Source organism: Hoplias malabaricus, chromosome 8 (assembly GCF_029633855.1).
Source record: "Hoplias malabaricus isolate fHopMal1 chromosome 8, fHopMal1.hap1, whole genome shotgun sequence".
NCBI classification, from domain to species: Eukaryota; Metazoa; Chordata; class Actinopteri; order Characiformes; family Erythrinidae; genus Hoplias; species Hoplias malabaricus.
The window spans coordinates 25,741,794-25,761,407 of NC_089807.1; the positions used below are offsets into that span (position 1 = coordinate 25,741,794).

The 19,614-nt window shown below is 38.6% G+C and overlaps 1 protein-coding gene across 1 annotated transcript in view; it reads left to right on the forward strand.

The window, feature by feature from the left end:
• The window catches only part of LOC136705803 (fibulin-7), a 63,619-nt gene that overhangs the window by 814 nt on the left and 43,191 nt on the right, over positions 1-19,614 (forward strand). Inside the window, exons 2-5 of the mRNA XM_066679572.1 lie at positions 1,345-1,507; positions 8,302-8,475; positions 16,327-16,452; positions 18,212-18,349. Of these exons, the coding sequence (XP_066535669.1) occupies positions 1,345-1,507; positions 8,302-8,475; positions 16,327-16,452; positions 18,212-18,349 (601 nt within the window). The remainder of the gene's footprint in view (positions 1-1,344; positions 1,508-8,301; positions 8,476-16,326; positions 16,453-18,211; positions 18,350-19,614) is intronic.

The following is a 19,614-nucleotide window of genomic DNA, read 5'->3' on the forward strand; positions in this document are numbered from 1 at the left end:
CTCACTGTGTTTATATTTTGTCAATTACTGTAAGATGTAATTTCTATGTTCCTGATGTTTCACATAGAATCCAAATAATAACATCCACATTGTGATATCAGTGTCAGAGATTACGGTCTCTCCTCTGCCATGTTGGCCATAAAAAATATACAAGAGACCAGCTTAGGAGCTTGGGCAGCGTTGCGGAGGACATCTGCCTAACAGCTTTTGGTGTAACTACTGCCTAATTTCAGAGTGAGAGACAGAATGAGACAGACACACACACACACACACGCGCACACACACACACATATTTCTGATTTCTGGATGGCAAAGATCTTAACAGCTTTATAAAAGTGACATTTTTGAGAAAACGGCACAACAGCAGTCACAGGCTATGCCGTTCTTAATGTCATTGTTAATTATGATTATATTTTTTCTTTTCACTTTATGCTCACTTGATGGAAAAACTAAAAACAAGTGCCTTTCACTGATAAAAATCTCTGTGGCGACTTTCATCTTTAGCACAAAGACCTCAATGTTAATTTTTACTGAAAACAAGCTGGAAAATGGACTAAACTGACCACAGCACACATGTCCACTGTCATCTTTTCAGAGGTAAGCTTGGACGTAGAGAACTTAACAGCATTATGAACTGATGTATTCCATTCTTCTTGCTTATTAGAGGTTCCAGTTGCATTTCTTAATACAGCAATGAACAGTGTTAAGTGGAAATATTTTTTCGTAATACTCCTGAGCCCAAGAGCTTATAGTTATGAACGTGGCACTCCTGCATTGTCATGTGAGGGCCCAAAGGTCACACACATTCATCCGACAACACGGATGAAAACTTCTCCTGATTTCTCTTCACAATAATATGTACAACGGTTTGACAATCCTTCCCCACAGAGACATAAACCATATTTGCTTGCAAAGGGCCTTTGGTGGATACTTCATTTATACTTTTAATATATTTGTTTGTACTTATGGAGGACAATGTTTCTTGCTGAAAGTGTGTTGATATTTGTGTTGCTAAGGATACTTCCAATTTAAAGGCACTCTAAGTTCCACCTAGACACTGCAGGCATGACCTTATCCCTCCTACATTGTGTATTACCACCATACCCTCCCTTTTTCACAGGATGAACTCATACACATCTGGTCTTAATACAAACATATGTGCCACTCTTTAGTTTACAGAATGAACATTCTGGTTGTTTTAACATTCTCATTTTGAGGTAGACTCCCTCAGTGGTTGCCTGTAATTTAGGTCTTAACCTTAAAGGAAATTATACCCATTTGAATTGTCACCTAATTTTATATTATATATTTTTATATATTTATATATATTTATATATTTGCCAGGTTTGTTTGGACAAGCAGAGGGTGATGGGCGTGTTTCGTCAGATGGAGAAGTTTCTAAAGGTACAGGAGATCCGCTTCAATGAAAGCCTCCGAATCATGAGGTCCAAGCTCACCAGCCTTCAGAACTCTGTGTCCAAGTTCCCACAGGCAGATCAGTCTTCCCGTATGTCTGCACTGATTAATGTTAATATTTTTGAGACACATATTTTTGTATCAGAAGGAACATACCCTGTGGTTATAGAAGAGAGTAGTGTGAATTTAGGTGAATTATGTATATACAAAGTCATTCAAATATTATTTAATATAGAGACAATTACATTAGTCTCAGGTATATTTAAAATTGCAATAATATGAATAAAGGACCCAAAAACACACTTTGGTAGGAGGATTGGTGACTCAAAAGGGTCCGTAGGTGTGAGTGTGTGAGTGAATGTGTGTGTGTATTGCCCTGTGAAGGACTGGCGCTCGCGCCATGGTGTATTCCTGCCTTGTGCCCAGTGATTCCAGGTAGGCTCTGGACCCACTGTGACCAGGGTGGAGCAGGGTGAGAACAATGAACAATGCATCATGGCAAATCTGAGGGTACATTTGGCCTTGCTTGTACAGCTATGCCTTGCATGTATCTCTCTGCCAGGCTGATATATCAAAGTATACATTTTATTCTACAATGTCATTTCACAGCTGTGTTTCAGAACAGGCCATGGATTTATATTAATTTCATGTAATATTGTTCTGAGATAGCCTTTAGATGTGTTACTGATTCTGCTATATCTGTGAACAGTTATAAGTTACTCTAGAATAGAGCATTTCTCTAATTCTGACATTGTTTTCATCATAACAAACAAATTCTGCAGAATATTGGAATATATTGAGAAATATACAGAGTAAACCTGTATTTTAATATTACTAATTCATAAGAGTTGAACTTATACTAGTACTTAAGTGAATTATTATTTGACACATTTTGTTCACATTATTAGATCACAGAGTGTGTAGCAAAAACAGTCTATTTGATAAGCCTGCAGTATAGGTTTCAGATTTATTAATTTTGGAACAGCTTGTTCAACCTAAATATATTATAGACAAATAACATGTATAATAATAATGTTACTAATTGAAGTAGCATAACCCATATTGGCTTATAAAAATGCCCTATCTAGAAGCCTTTGTACTACACAGCTTTCAGCTTTTCATATTTGGAGCAGGTGTTTATGATGGAACGGAGGCAGCTGCTGCCCTGCACAGCTTGGTTGGTGGTCTTTGTAAAGAACACTTCAAACGCATTTCATTAAACACATAAAACCTTCAGGATCTACTCGAGTTGCATTGTGTTTTACTTGCTGCTCTTGTTCTGTCAGGTAGTTAGGCAGGTGTCATAAAACCAACAGAATCTTATGAAATTTATGTTGACCTGGATGCTTAATATGTCATACTTTAATGTAGTTTGATCACTTTATTTTCATATCTTTTGTATGAGCTAAGATTAGATTAAAAATGACTGACTGAACTTCAACTTGTCTGTAAGGTTTTACTCACTGTTTGAATTACAACAGAAACTCATTTGTAACTTATTTATTAGTTATTTAGTTTTGTAGCACTTTCAGTAAGTTAGCTATCTCCTAAATTTAGAGACATTTCCATTTTAAGTAATCCAAAACAGCAAAAATATGTCAATATTACCCATCTGTTAGATGCCTGTGCTGGCTGGCATCATAATGAGTCATGGGAGAAAGGTGGGCCATCCCAAAGAGCAAGGCTATTGGTGGGATGACTCCTGGCTTTGGAATGTTGTGGCATATGATGGACCCAGCCATCTCCTGAAAATTGGTTAAAATTGTTATTAGGCTTCTCAAATGGTGCCACTGTCTAAGCATTTGCCCTATCATGGGGATATTATTAATTGTATTCTCAGTGCCACTGCAGTTTTTGGCCAGGAGTCCAGGAGAGCCTAACTGGCCTTGCACTTTCTGGGAGGGTTGGCTGGCTTCTCTTACCTCATCACTCAATAAGTTGCTCACCGGTGTCAACATCTGTTTGCTAACATAACAGAATGGGACAGTTAGTGTTTTTCACCAAGTGCAGGGAATGATGAAAAAGCAGTGGCTGTTTTACCACATGTCTCTCAGGAAGCATTTTGTCTTTGACCACTCAGCAAGTTATAACCCTGTCTAAGAGGAGACGTTTAGTCTCCAAACACATTTTCAAATGTTAATATAGCCAAGGAAAATGCTCATAGCCCAACCAATGACTGATGGTAGCACTAAGCATGCAGTAATTGGCAGGCTAAGAAAATAAAGCAGGGCCTTCACTTAAAGGAGATGTTCCCAGTTGTAATCAAAAACACTTTTTATAAAATTCAGAAGATGTTTTCTCACCATTTGCTAGCTCTCCACTCTGGTTGTGTGCTAGAAACTGTTCTGATGTGTCTACAAAGCCCCTCTGTATATAAGTATATAAGTAAAAAAACAAATAAATAAATAACAACTGTCTCCATTGGGGGCGGCATGGTGGCGCAGCAGGTAGTGTCGCTGTCACACAGCTCCAGGGGCCTGGAGGTTGTGGGTTTGATTCCTGCTCCGGGTGACTGTCTGTGAGGAGTTGGTGTGTTCTCCCCGTGTCTGCATGGGTTTCCTCCGGGTGCTCCGGTTTCCTCCCACAGTCCAACCACACACATTGGTAGGTGGATTGGCGACTCAAAAGTGTGTGTGTGTGTGTGTTGCTCATGGTATCTGTCATGACCTGTCAATTTTAGACAATGGAGATAACTCCAAACATTAACAAGCATGAACCAAGATGAGGATATTGCCCTATTCCTGCTCCACAGATGGGTAATATTGACATATTTTTGCTGTTTTGGATTACTTAAAATGGAAATGTCTCTAAATTTAGGAGATAGCTAACTTACTGAAAGTGCTACAAAACTAAATAACTAATAAATAAGTTACAAATGAGTTTCTGTTGTAATTCAAACAGTGAGTAAAACCTTACAGACAAGTTGAAGTTCAGTCAGTCATTTTTCTTCCCAAACATACCTCTCCACATTAAAATATGTGCAGTTCTGAATGTAAACAAACCAGAGAAAATTGCATTTCCCCACAATCGGAAGGGATGATGTTTAAACTGCTTTAATTGCATGACAAAACATCATAAAAATGTTAATAATAATTAAAATGTCAATATTTATAAAGCTTTATAAAACACATTTGAATTAAAATTGCCTAAAATCCTACTTACACTGGGCCTGGAAGTAGGTGTCAGTGCTTAAAAACACACTTATTGTCATGAAATTGACATTGTCATGAATATATTGATTTTCCAGAAAATGACATGTGGATGTGAGGAGGCCCATTTCTTATTATTTTTTTATTGCTTCCAACCTTCAAAATGAGATGGCAGGCTAATTCATCAAATAATGGACTCTATTGCACTCTTTGAATCAGCTTGGATCAACTAAAGGAAGTGCAGTCGTGTCTTTGGCAGTGGTAGTCATCAAACACTTCAGCAGATTCAGTGCATTCTGCTTTGACTGTAGGGAACATCTAGCAGCCCCTAACTTGCCAGTTCAGCAGTAAGGTACTAAATAAGCACAGACAACTGTGCATTAACCGTTTTATGTTGGACAAATGTGTGTGTGTGTAACAAATATCTTCATACCTTCAAAATTGTGCTTTATAAAGGTATCTTTATAAGAGATGAGAAAAAGAGTTAACATCTCCAAATTTGTCTGCTAGTTGATGGAAGAGGATTTTTGTTTTTTTGGCAGATGCTGAAGTAGTAAAGCTGTAGAGTAGTTCACTGAGCCATTTTTGGAACACCTCCCTATTTTCTTCTTTTTGGAGCTCCTTGGTGCAGCCATTTCTGCCTTCTCCCTAAAATTCACAAGGAAAACAATCCCGGGTGTTCTTGTTCCTGGGCCATTTCTCAGTGATACTTTGCCGATTGGTTCAGTCCTTACTCATGTGCACTCAGGACACCTTTTTTCAAGGCATTGTTTTTTGCAAATCCTTAAACATAAAAAACTAACAAACAACAGACACTACCTGCCAACTCAGTACTTTTTATTATAATAAAAGATTTGCCACATGCACTTTCAGAAAAACTGTCACTGTGGTGGTACCCTCAAGACTAAAGACCAGGTCAGAAATCTTGAAGTAATACTGGGCTAAGACCAGAAATGTAATGACCAAATTAAGGCAATAACAAAATTTGCCTTTTACTACCTGTAGAACATGATTTAACAACCAGATTTGGGAAAAACGAATTCATGCATTCATCTCCAGCAGGCTGGACTACTGCAATGGTCTCTTTACCCCCAAGTCCACAGTTAGGCAACTGCAGCATCTACAATTCTTACCAGAACAAAGAGAACCGAGCACATCACACCTGTTTCTTAGGTCCCTGCACTGGCTACCGATTGATTAAACACAGCACTGATTTTAAAGTGCTTTTGTTTATAAATCAATTAACTGCCTCAGACCAAAACATGTTTCAGATCTGCTTAAAGTGTATGAACCCATTAGACCCCTCAGATCACCCGGGGCTGATCAGCTAGTAGTGCCCCAGGTCACAACCACACAGGGGGAGGCAGTTTTCAGCCCCTATGCTGCCTGCACCTGGAACAGACTCCCAGGAAGATTTGCCCCAAATATCTTCAAATCTAGACTAAAAACCTTCCCGTTCTCCTGTGTCTCTGAGTAGCACTGAACTTAGAACCATACTTCAGCCTACGTCTACATTATTTACATCTATAATTTATTCTATTTTTTAGCTAGTTATATTGTACTATTTTATTACACTATTTTATTTGTTTTATATGTTAATTTGTTTAAATGTTATTTTAAATACTTTTAAATTGTTTATATTATATATTTTTTAATTCTTCTATTGTAAATTTCCTTTACTATTAAGCTTTGAATTGCCATTGTGTAAAAAAGCTGATCTATAAATAAACTTGCCTTAATTTGCCTCAAGGGTACATAATTAGTACAAACCGAATTCCAAAAATGTTGGGACACTAAACAAATTGTGAATAAAAACTGAATGCAATGATGTGGAGGTGCCAACATCTAATATTTTATTCAGAAAATAACACAAATCACAGATCAAAAGTTTAAACTGAGCGAATGTATAATTTTAAGGGAAAAATATGTTGTTTCAAAATTTCATGGCGTCAACAAATCCGAAAAAATTTGGGGCAAGGCCATTTTTGCCACTGTGTGGCATCCCCCCTTCTTACAACACTCAACAGACGTCTGGGGACAGAGGGGACCAGTTTCTCAAGTTTAGAAATAGTAATGCTCTCCCATTCATGTCTAATACAGGCCTCTAACTGTTCAATCATCTTGGGCCTTCTTTGTCGAACCTTCCTCTTAATGATGCGCCAAATGTTCTCTATAGGTGAAAGATCTGGACTGCAGGCTGGCCATTTCAGTACCTGGATCCTTCTCCTATGTAGCCATGATGTTGTGATTGCTGCAGAATGTGGTCTGGCATTATCTTCTTGAAAAATGCAGGGTCTTCCCTGAAAGAGATGACGTCTAGATGGGAGCATGTTGTTCTAGAACCTGAACATAGTTCTCTGCATTAATGGTGCCTTTCCAGATATGCAAGCTGCCCATGCCACAAGCACTCATGCAACCCTATACCATCAGTGATGCAGGCTTCTGAACGGAGCGTTGATAACAACTTGGGTTATCCTTGTCCTCTCTGGTCCGGATGACATGGTGTCCCAGTTTTCCATAAAGAACTTCAAATCGTGACTCATCTGACCACAGAACAGTCTTCCATTTTGCCACACTCTATTTTAAAAGACCCCTGGCCCAGTGCAAACGTCTGAGCTTGTGGAGCTTGCTTAGAAATGGCTTCCTCTTTGCACTGTAGAGTTTCAGCTGGCAACGGCGGATGGCACGGTGGATTGTGTTCACTGACAATGCTTTCTGGAAGTATTCCTGAGCCCATTCTGTTATTTCCTTGAGAGTGGCATTCCTGTTTGAGGTGCAGTGACGTTTAAGGGCCCGGAGATCACAAGAATTCCAGTAGAGTTTTACGGCCTTGACCCTTACGCACAGCAATTGTTCCAGATTCTCTGAATCTTTTGATGATGTTATGCACAGTTGATGATGATAACTTAAAAGTATTTGCTATTTTATGCTGGGTAACACCATTCTGGTATTGCTGCACTATCTTTCTGCGCAACAATGGTGGAATTGGTGATCCTCTTACCATCTTGGCTTCAGAGAGACACTGACACTCTGAGAAGCTCTTTTTATACCCAATCGTGTTGTCAATTGACCTAATTAGTGTTAATTGGTCTTTCAGCTGTTCGTTATATGCTCAATTTCCTTTTTCCAGCCACTTATTGCTACTTGTCCCAACTTTTTTGGGATTTGTTGACACTGTGAAATTTTGAATCAACGTATTTTTCCTTTAAAATGTTACATTTACTTAAACTTAAACATTGATCTGTAATCTGTGTTCTATTATGAATAAAATATTTACATTTGCCATCTCCACATCATTGCTTTCAGTTTTTATTCACAATTTCCAGCTTTTTTGGAATCTGGTTTGTATATTTAATTAGGGAATATAATTGTACATTATTCTACTATAATTGTAGAGTTTAAAATTGTGTTGATTTCATACACCTCTTTTCATCTACAGGACTTACATAATGTTTTTTTATTTACAAAGTTCTATAATGAAATCCTACAAGATTCTACAGAGAATTCAATATGTACATTTAAGGGACAAAACTGGACTTTTAAACTTCTGCTGTACCTTTAAAGGCACATTTAAACCATGTGTACATTTATTGACCAATAATGTACCTCTACTGTACATTTCTGAGAATATTAATAAAAACAGTACAATTTCATACATATTCTAATTAAGATTGGTGCACATCTGTTGTTTTCTCATCCTATTCTCTATTATTTTTCTCTCTCTCTCTCTCTATAGCTTCTTCATGCCCTGCTCTGGAAACTCCAGCTCATGGAAGGAAATTTGGCTCCAAGAATCTGGTAGGACATGAGGTGCACTTTGTTTGTTCTCCGGGTTATCGTATGGTGGGATCAGGGACACGTGTGTGCCAGGAGAATGGCAATTGGAGTGGGGTAAATACACTCTGCAAAGGTAGGTAAAATGATCACTTAATTTAAAATTTAGGGTTGTATATATAGGGGTTGTTCAATGAAAAAGAAAAAGGGATGTTCACACACCTGGAAGAGACTGGAATAAGGTCTTAGAGATGAATCCAATTTTGAAATCTTGTGTTCATCATTCAGGGTTTCTGTGTTGTGTCAAGTTAACCAGATGGTTCCTCAGTGTGTAACACAGACTGTCAATCATGGAGGAGAAGGCAAGTTTATCAGCTACTTACACAGATTGACTGGGATCCTGAAACCAAAGAGATACCACAGCATTTTACTGAAATTCTGGTCTTCACCTGGTTAAGTAGAAGTTCATTTTACAGCAAACAATGACCTAAAACAAAAGTTTGAATTAAGATATAATTGCTTTAGAAGACAGGAATGAGATAATGGGTTTCAAATTGTGATGGGCAGCACTCTCTTCAGACTTAAATCCCCTTAAGAGTTTTGGGGTGAAAAGACATTGTGTGTCCAGCTTTAAACTGGATAGTCCAGTTTTCAGTTTTCAGTCAGCTTTCAGTTCTTTGGATAGTCCTCTATTTTGTGGTGAACTAATTACGGCTGTCAAAATAACCGCAATATTGCAATACTGCCCTCTTGACCAACCATCCGCTAGGGAATGGCAAGCAACAGTGCCAACTGTGATGTACACATTTTCTCTTTTTTGCCTTGCTTGTTTTGCACTTAGTGCAAATGTAATGAATGTTGACTTTTGTAGCGGAGTAACAGTATTTGAGCTGGTTATGCTTAATGGTGATTATAACTTATAATAATAATTATTATTATTATTACTGACTTAAATGACAAAAATATTAACAATTAATTAGAGAGGGAAATACTGTCACCGCTACATGAGTTCTTCAGGATTTTCAGACTCTCAAGGAACAAACTCCACACACTGTATTTCAAATAATGGAAACACTTTATTAAAAGGAAAGATAATAGGTTGATAAACATAGCACAATCATCAAAATCTCACGGAATCAACGCAGGTGAAACCAGTTCGAATTTAGTAATTGGCTAGGCTATATGACTTGTGAATGAGGTGTTGCTAAATGATTTAATTAGGGTATAATTTTACCAAGAGATTTAATTCCTTATCAGCTCTGAAAATGAGGAATTTAGCTTACTTTTTCGATTCAACTACTCGATGGGTACAGCAGCGCTTTGAGGTGATTGGAGAGAGGTCCAGCCTGGCTCCCGCTGTTCTTTCGTGGGAGCGTTGATGCTGGGTCAGCGTAGGCTTGGTCACTTGGGAGGCAGGCCGCTTCAGGCGCACTCGGAGCATGGTGACGTCAGTTAAAGGATTTCCTCTGGCTCGCTGTCCTGAGGAACGATATTCTTTTTCAGATGAAAGTACGTCAGAATAAGTCAGCTGTTTTCCTCCGATCTTCAGAGCTAATTTTCGAATTAATTAGCTAATACTTATTTTACGATTTTTTTTCTCTGTCCCAGCGGTGTCCTTTATTCTGGCCAAAATAAGTTTCACCTGCTTTGATGAGTCGTAAAATTAAACTTGGATTGGGCTACAAACACGAACACAAATAAAACAAAGAAAAGATTAATGACAATTAATGACTTTAGTTTCTGTATTGCACTGCTAACTGACACAAGTCGTCCCTTGGAAGTTGCGTGAAGTCCTTTTTTTAAGTCTTTGAAGAGTCGGCTTGTCGGCATAGAGAGAAGACAAAAAGCGTAAGAAGCGTACGAGAGTTAAGAGCTGAGAGTTAAGAGACAAGAGAGAAGAGTGAAGCGAAGAAAAACGAGTAGCGAAACGAGAATGAGTTCGCTGTTTCCTTTTCATAGGAGGTGCGGTCACGCCCATTTGGGAGGTCTCGTTCTCTGATTGGTTCCTGGGTCTGAGGTGAACTTTCACGGTTTCACAGTCCTTTCACGGTTCCACAGCATCTCCGAAACTCACATTTTCTGGACGGATACATAACTTTAATTGAATCAAAATACTTCATACATACTTGAATGTAGCATAATGAGTGTACTGGATTACTTTTATCAAACACATATATATCAAGTACACAAGATATAGAATAGAGACAGGAATTTTCCCTCGTGATTGAAACAGTAATTCACATCACTCGGTTAGTTAGTAGACATTCACCTGAGAATAACAAAGGATAACATTAATACACATTGCATAAAACATGTTTATAAACAGTGGCCCCTATGCGTCCGTTATGTGTTTAGAGGGATATAGGGCAAAACGTGATTTCGCACTGTTGGTCCATGCTGTTTGTCTGGTTTGAACTCGTGTTAGAGGTCACCATTGGCAGTCCTGGGCCATCTGCTTATCTGGATAAGATAAGGGGTCGCCATAAGGACACTGATGGTAATAAAGCTGGGGATTCTTTAATCCTGGTCTCTAAGGCTCTGATTGATCTTTTAGGCTTAATGGGGTCATAAACTTGTTTTTTTTTTTCTTTACATTCCTGAAGAAGACGGGGGTCACTGAAAAGTGTTCTGCTTAGCCTTTGTTGTCAGAGATAGGTATATGCGTGATTTTGTGTGTGTGTGGGGGGGGGGGGGGGGGTGCAGAGTCTTTCAACACACACACACACTCTGTGGAATGTAGGTTCTGTCCCCAAAACTTATCATCAGAGTGGAGAGTCAGAGTCTTTAATTTTTCATTTTTTGATCTGGGTACATACTCCACTACACTTTCCCAACTGTTCACATCTGAACTGCTGCTGCTGCTGAAAAGTGTCAGTCTTTGTATTATAAAATGAAAACAATGGCAGCAAACCTAGTCACAAAACCAAATGCCACTTTGCCAGTTTGGGAGAATTTTAGGATTTCAACCCAATAAAAAGTGAAAACCCACCAATTGTGATGAGACAATATGTAAAATATATCCCAGAAATGTTGCTGTTATATAGGGAACTACATAGAATTTGAGATCACATCTAGCTACCTATCATCCAGTTATCAAAGCTCAACTGCCCCCACCTGTACCAAGTCATAGAGCAGCTACTAAAGGAACAGTTCAGGCAGATTCAATCTGACAATTAGGAGTACAGCATTTTGGCCGGTAATATCAGAAATAGCATTGTTGGGCCCCGGTAAATCACAACATAGGAAGTTCTTTCACTGTGACAGCCGTAGAACAAATTACCTATATTACTTTGGATTGATTTTATGATTTGTTATTTATTATTGTTTGTTATGATTTGTAGGTCAGAAGACATAATTCGTAGTAGTTTAACAACATTATATGACATTGTAGCTTGCCTACAGGCTACTGCAGAAGTCCCGCCCCCTAACCTATGTGTTTTCAACAATGAGCACAGCATAGAGAAATGAGTGAAATTGTCTTGAGTTAGAGAGTGTCTAGACAAAGCTACAAATCTGAATTAACCTGCAGAAGTGTGTGTGGATATATATCCCCCAAATTTCTCACCATTAGCAAACTTTTGGAGGCAGCAAGAGATGTAGTAGGCATCAATGCATCAGACATTATTGAGAATAACTATAATTTATGTTACAATTAGTTCCAAATTGTGAAACCAGTTAAAGAATCATCTATTTCTATCTATTTATAAATACCAATAAATCTGGTAAAACTAAATGTAATGGAGAAATTACATCTTTGTTTATTTAAAAACCTTTGGTAAATATATGTATGTTTTTAGATAAACAAAAAATACACAATAATAAATAATAGTAAGTAAGTAAAATGTTCAGTATGTAATTTTTCAGTAATTCAACAATTTTTGTTGAATGCAATTGTTTGTGGTCAGGGGATGTTGCAACTATGAGTGTTGCTATGCCACCACATTTCTAAATAAATGGAATTCCTGGATTGTGGATACTGGCTTGTTATATTGTCCTACTGAAGCATTGAAATGTTCCACTTATCCCACTAATATTAACTTTGGTGAGCTAGTGTCTAGGGGTATAGTGACTGTTAACACTGAAGCTCGTAAAGGAAAAAAAAACACACACACATACACACACACACACACACACAAACACACATACACACAGGTAGATAAGGCAGAGGCAAAGAAAGGGAGCCTTTCTTCACACTGGTTCAAACTGCTGAGCTCCACTGAATTAAACTCTCGTTAAAGTGGCATTAAATGTCCTGAAAATCTGAAAAACACCTGCACTCACATTCCTGCCTGAGTCGGTCTCTCTCTCTCTGTCTCTCTGTTTCTCTCTCTCTCTCTCTCTCTCTCTCTCTCTCTGTCTCTCTCTCTCTCTCTCTCTCTCTCTCTCTCTCTCTCTCTCTCCCTCTCTCTCTCAGTCACCCACATGCTTCTGCAACAAACCTGCTGTTGGCAGGGCTATTGTAAAAAGAGCTGGCCCCACTGCTTCAACCAGGACCCCAGAGACCCAAATTTCCTTGTGCTGAGCTGAAATACCTAAAAACACAGATGATGAATTTAATGTCAACACTGTTGCTCTGAACATCAAAAGGATTCCATTTTAACTTGTCATTTTACTTTCTGGCCATGAGCAGTTTGTCAATATTAGTTCATCAATTACCTTGACAATATTATATTATATTATTCATTCATTCATTCATTGTCTGTAACTGCTTATTCAGTTCAGGGTCATGGTGGGTCCGGAGCCTACCCGGAATCACTGGGCACAGGGCAGGAACACAACCTGGAGGGAGCACCAGTCCTTCACAGGGTGAAACTCACACACACACACACAATCACACATATGGACACTTGAATACCCAATCCACCTACCGATGTGTGTTTCTGAACGTGGAGGAAAACAGCATCCAGATGTAACCCATGTGGACATGCAGACACAAACTCCTCATAGACAGTCACCTTGGAGCAGGGCTCGAACACACAATGACAGGACATGTTGAGCCACTGCACCGCCCTATATTATATTATATTTCATATAATTATTCTAATTTACTATTTAATACTATAGTACTATTTTATTTTCTTGTTTCCAATGAACAATATATGATTTTTTACACTATATGGCCAAAATAGATATAGTGCATTGACAAGTGGTTTGCCCCACATATGATACAGTAATAGTCTAGATTTTGAAACATTTCTGTGAGGATTTGATTACATTATGCTATAAGAGCATTAGTGAAATCATGTACACACCCGAGTTCCAGAAATGTTGGGACACTTTGTAAAATGTAATAAAACAAGCATACACACAAAGAAACATAACCTGAAACATAGTTACCCAAGGAGAAAGCCATATATTAATTTTGTAGAGAATTACTGATGGGTTCTCTGAGCCCAAGCCCATCTCAGATGATCCAAAAGACAGTAGAAACTTGTGCTTGGTCAGAGGAGACCATGTTTCACCTAGTTTTTATGAAAAATGAATGTTGGATTTTTATGCTAATAACATATTGGACCATCTGGACTGTTACCAGTGATAAGTGCCAGCATCTCTCATTATATGGGGTTGCATCACTGACCATAGATGACTTGCATAGATGACTTGCATAAGTGAGAAGTTTCCACTGATGTGAAGACAAGCTCTGGGTTGTAGAGACTGCTGTATACTGCAGTACCATGCCTTATTATGTACCTGCTACAAACACATGTCTTTATATGTCTGCAGTCCAGATCTGCCTCTTATGACATCTTATAAGGCAACGGTGAAATGTTGACTTGCTGAAATTTTGTATGCAACCAAAACGGGCAAGATTTCCACTTGCAAAACTTAACAATTGGTATTCTTAATTCCTAAATGATTCATCAGTGTAATAAAAGTAAAGGTGATGTAACACAGTGGCAAACATTTGTCTGTTCCAACTTTTGTTTAGTGTGTTGCAAATTATAAATGTTTTTATTTTCACAAAACAATATCAAGTTTTTGGTCTTTGGTCATTTAAATAAAACTTCAAGTGAATCACAGATTCATGTTATTATTGCAGTTTGTAAAATGTCCCAGCTTTTCTGGAAATTGGGTCGGTACTTTGTTGGATCACCAACAACACTCCAGCTTACCACAGAGCTATCCCCATCACATTACTTTGACTTTAACTAGGCTACATACTCACTATTTACTGCTATTTAGAATTATCATTAAGTGCGTAATTGAGACACAGCTGGGGTTTTTTTTGGATGTTTGTGTGAACATGTGCACTTTAAAGCATTTGATTTCACTAATGAACAGGAATGTTTGGATACATTTGGACATGTATTGTTTCTGGCTTATTACTTGCTCTAAACATGGACAAAAGGGTAGAATTCTGGGTGTAGTGTCCCATACCCACCTACATAGCAAGATTTCATTAAAGCAGGCCCAGGGTTTGATAGCATGAAAGTATGCTAAGCATGCTGTTGATGGCTTCCTTCAGCATTGCACCTGGAAGTGGCCCCAGACATTCCAAATGGTACAGTGGGACAGATCATGACCTGGTATATGTAATCCTAGTAGGTTTGAATGTGTGCAGGAGAGGGTAACACTGCAGCACAAGTCAAAAAGCGCATATACACATAATCTCTGTGTGTGTATGTTTCCAGCAGCAGGATAATTGCAGCTATTTTTGTAGTTTTGCTTCCAAAAGCACTCTTGAGAGAGAGATAGCAAAAAATGAATAGAGTTCAGAAAAATCATGGAGATTAAAACAAGGATTTTACATCAGTGAATGATTGAGCTTTAAGCCTTTAAGGAAATCACGTAAACACAGAAAGGATTATTACTGTTGTAATCAGTGCCAATGCCATGGCCAAAGCAAAGAAATAGTTCAAAGTCTCAGCTTTTCAAGTCGTTTCTCTTTCTCCTACTTCTGTCTTTCTTTATACAACGCTGCTTGCAAAACAATTCAACCCACAAAAAATCTGGGAAATTTGCCCAGATTATTAATGAAAGGTAGACAGATTGTTCCAGTCAGTGTCTTTTATGGCAAACCAATGTGTTCTTTGAAGGAAGAATTCATTCTATAAATATTTGATTAAAGTTTTCAAGACTAGTACATGATAGAATCAACTTTTGCTTAAATATAAAGCTGTGTTTATCAGCTTTGCACACAATTTGGGAGTACATTTTTGGCTGAAACATTTGCTCCAGGTTGTTCAGGTTTGATTGGTGATATTTATTGTATGTAACGGTAAAATAATAAAACACATTCTTTATTGGTTTGAGATATGGACTTCTACGACTGAGTTTTAGGGCCACGACATTGAAAGTCAGAATTCTGAGAAAAATGTTGGAATAATTCTAAGAATAATCTCGCAATAATTCTGAGAATAATGTCGGAATAATGGGGCAGACACAACCACAGTACAATTGAGGAGTGCAGGAGGGCATGTAGTTTCACAGGATCAAATCATGGTCATATATTTAGGACAATAATATTTTGTTCAGAGCATCTCAAACATGACTGATTCTGGGGTGTTCCCAGTATATAATGCTTAGTACCTGCCAACAGTGGTCAATAATTACAACTTGTGAATCAGAAAGAGGGTGTCCAAAAGCTCACTGATGTGCAAGTATGGATGTGAGTGAACGGAGGATGAAGAAAAAAAAATCCAACCACCTCTGCGGTCTTTGAAAGCAACCATTTGGAAACACTTTGGATTTGAAATATTCGGAAAAAAATCAAATCGTGACCCCAAGAATCGATTCTGAATCAAATCGTGGGATTCCCAAAGATTTGCAGCCCTAGTTCAAATGATGTAGCAAACTAAGAATCAACAAAATGGAGATGGCTATTTTTCATTAGACAACATATAATAACAATATGTATGTATTATTTGTCATGTTTGTTTAAATTGAAATATACTGTCGAATTTTTTTCACAGTTATGTTTCTGCAGGGTAAATATCTGTTAAGAATATGTATTAACAGTTCTAATGTATTCTTTTAATACATGCAGATCAGAATAAGTGTAGTAGTAACCCCTGTCTGAATAGTGGCACCTGTTTAGAGGGAGACAGCCAGTACAAGTGCATCTGTCCTTACAATTGGAGTGGAGGACGCTGTCAGCAACAAACTCAGACAGGTGAGAGTAGTGTTATTCTCTGGTGGTCTAGGGTTACAACCTAGCACAGGGTAAAATGTAGAATTTAATTTGACATTTACAACAATTAGTAGATATTCCTGTCTGGGAAGTTCTTTGTTATCCACTCAGGGATTGCATCGTGACCAGTTTAAATAGATGCAGGGGTCAATGCTGATAAACAGAAAGAGGAACAACAAAATAAATGTAATATAGGTGCAGTACCATACTACATTCATTGCTGAAACATAAAGAAAAGACAGTAGTACATATTTCATGACATCTCAATAAGTGCAAGACACATTACATTTTTATAAACTGTAGGTGCTTTAAACATTCATTCATCCATTCAATGTCTGTAATTATTTATGCAATTCAGAGTCACGGTGGGTCCAGAGCCTAAGTGGAATCACTGGGCACAGGTCAGAAACACACCCCAGAGGGGGTGCTAGTCCTTCGCAGGGCTACATAAACTCACATTCACTCACACCTATGGACACTTCTGAGTAGCCAACCCACCTACCAAGGCCTGGTTTTGAACCTTTGGAGGAAACCTGAACACCCAGAGGAAACCTGTAGGGAGAACACACAAAACTCCTCACAGACAGTCACCCTGAGCAGGGCTCATATCCACAACCCCAGGACCTTGGAGCTGTGTGACAGGGACACTACTGGTTGCGCCAGTAAAGCTTCTTTACTTGGGCAAGATGTCATTTTTACCACTGGAAATTTACAAATTATTATGTTAGTAATTATTTATTAAAAAATGTACCATTCTGTTAAAATATATAACTAATATTTGTTGACTAATTACTGATCAACCATAACGTTACAACCACCTCTTTTTTTCTACACTTCTAGTCCATCCTCTCAGCTCCACTGTCCATAGGAGCACTTTGTAGTTCTACAATTACAGACTGTTATCCATCTTTTGATCTGCATACTTTGTTTACTCGCTTTCACCCTGCTCTTCAATGGTCAGGACCCTACAGAACCCCCACAGAGCAGCTATGATTTGGGTAGTGGACCATTCTCAGTGCTGCAGTGACACTAACGTGGCAATGGTGTTTTAATGTGTGCTGTGCTGGTATGAGTGATCAGACACAGCAGTGCTTCTTGAGTTTTTAAACACTCACTGTCCACTTATTTAGACACACCTACTTCGTTGGTCCACTTTGTAGATGTAAATTCAGAGTCAGTAGCTCATCTGTTGCTGCACAGTTTCTGTTTGTTATCCTCAAGTCCTTAATCAGTGGACACAGGATGCTACCCACAGGACTCTGGATATTTTTGTTTGGTGGACTTTTCTCAGTCCAGCAGTGACACTGAGGCGTTTAAAAAAAACTTCAGCAGCACTGCTGTGTCTGATCCACTCATACCAGCACACCTGCACTGTGGTGGTCTTGACCATTGAAAAACAGGGTGGTAGGAGGCGAGTAATATATGCAGAGCAATAAATGGACTACAGTCTGTATTTGTAGAAATACAAAGTGCTCCTATGGACAGTGGGGCTGCGAGAATGGACAGTGAGTGTAGAAATAAGGAGGTGGTCATAATGCTATGGTTGACCAGTGTATATTGTTTTGTAGTCCCTAAGTAGACAGGTTTATTCTTCATTGAACAGGTCAGGTTTAAAAGTTTAAAAGTACAGAATTTCTGATTTATCCACTTGTTTGAGTGCCAGATGTGTGTCTTTGTGTGATTGTGTGTATTGCATGTATCTGTATTTGTGCTAAGTCTCTTTCTATCATATTTTACTCAGCTCCTCCGGAGTGGAGTGTTGTGAATGATCCAGCGTTCAGTCGAAAGCCGCGCTGTGCTAAAGTGGACAGAGCGCAACACTGCAGCTGTGATGCTGGCTTCCACATGAGCGGCACCTCAGACAGCAGCATCTGCCAGGGTAATGTACTACCAATGTACTAACCTGCTTCAGTAAAAATCATACAGACAAAATCAGCAAGGAACCAGGATTACACAGAAAAAAATGTTAGTCTTAAAAAGAAATAATAATATACCTGAACTGATTTTTTCACGTGTTGAAAAGGACTGGAAACAGGCCTATCTTTAAAAAACTTTTTTCCTCCCAATGATTCCTCTTTTCATTATTAAAGAGGCATTATATTGACATTGAATGGTCTGGATATATTAGAGATTCTGTACTAAAACTACTTTAAACAAGATCACTCTCATATGGGAGACCTCGTCTATGGAGCTTTCAAAGACTACAGAGTAAAATGGAGCTTCATGTGAATTGCACCTTGTAGATGTAAGGGATGTTAGGTGTTTTATTAAATACATGAGTGATCACTGAGTGTTACAAATACTGGCTTTGGCTTGTTTGCATGGGGCTTTCTGATTTGTATCATTACCTGTTCTGATCCTAATTCCATAAAGCTGCTTTGTGACAATGTCAGTTGTAAAAAGCACTATATAAGTAATTTCGATGATGTTGATGATGATGAACAAAAAACAAAAAACAAAAAACCCAAAAATTGGGAGAACCAAATAGAGCAGGACAATTGAGACCCAAAAACAAGACTTGATAAAAGTCATTTTAGCAGAAGAGAGTGTCGACAGGCAGGGCTTTCAAGGTTAGTATCAGCTAGAGGGATGACATCACTGGGACCTGGCTTAGTGGTCTTATATGAAATTGTCTGTGCGACCACACTGAGAAATGACCAGAAAGGCAAACTGTCCAAGATTTACTGAGGAATGACCAGGCAGAAACACAGTGGAATACCTAGGCAGCCATACAGATTGAGACCTTGCCTTGTGCAGCAAGGGTTGTCGTTGCTACATCCTGAGCAGCAGGGGCAGAAACGGAATTAACCAAGTCAGAAAAAGAGGTAGGTGAATCTGCTGGAACAGAAACAGAGATGGGTGAAACTGTCAGAAAAGAAACAGAGCCACAGGGAACTGGCACATGAGACACAGACCCAGGTGAAGCTTGATCATGAGATGTTGGCACAGGCAGAGCAGAATCTCAGGACACTCTGAGACCTGACATGGATTTTGAGATGCACTCCGAAACTGGTGACCCTTTTTCCAAAAGGACTCTGGTTCTTGAAATAGGTCCATTAAGGATTCTTGGAATCTTGGTGCTATGCAGTGAACCAGTCCACACATCTACCAGTTTTATGGGGACCAAGGATATGTAATCAGTGT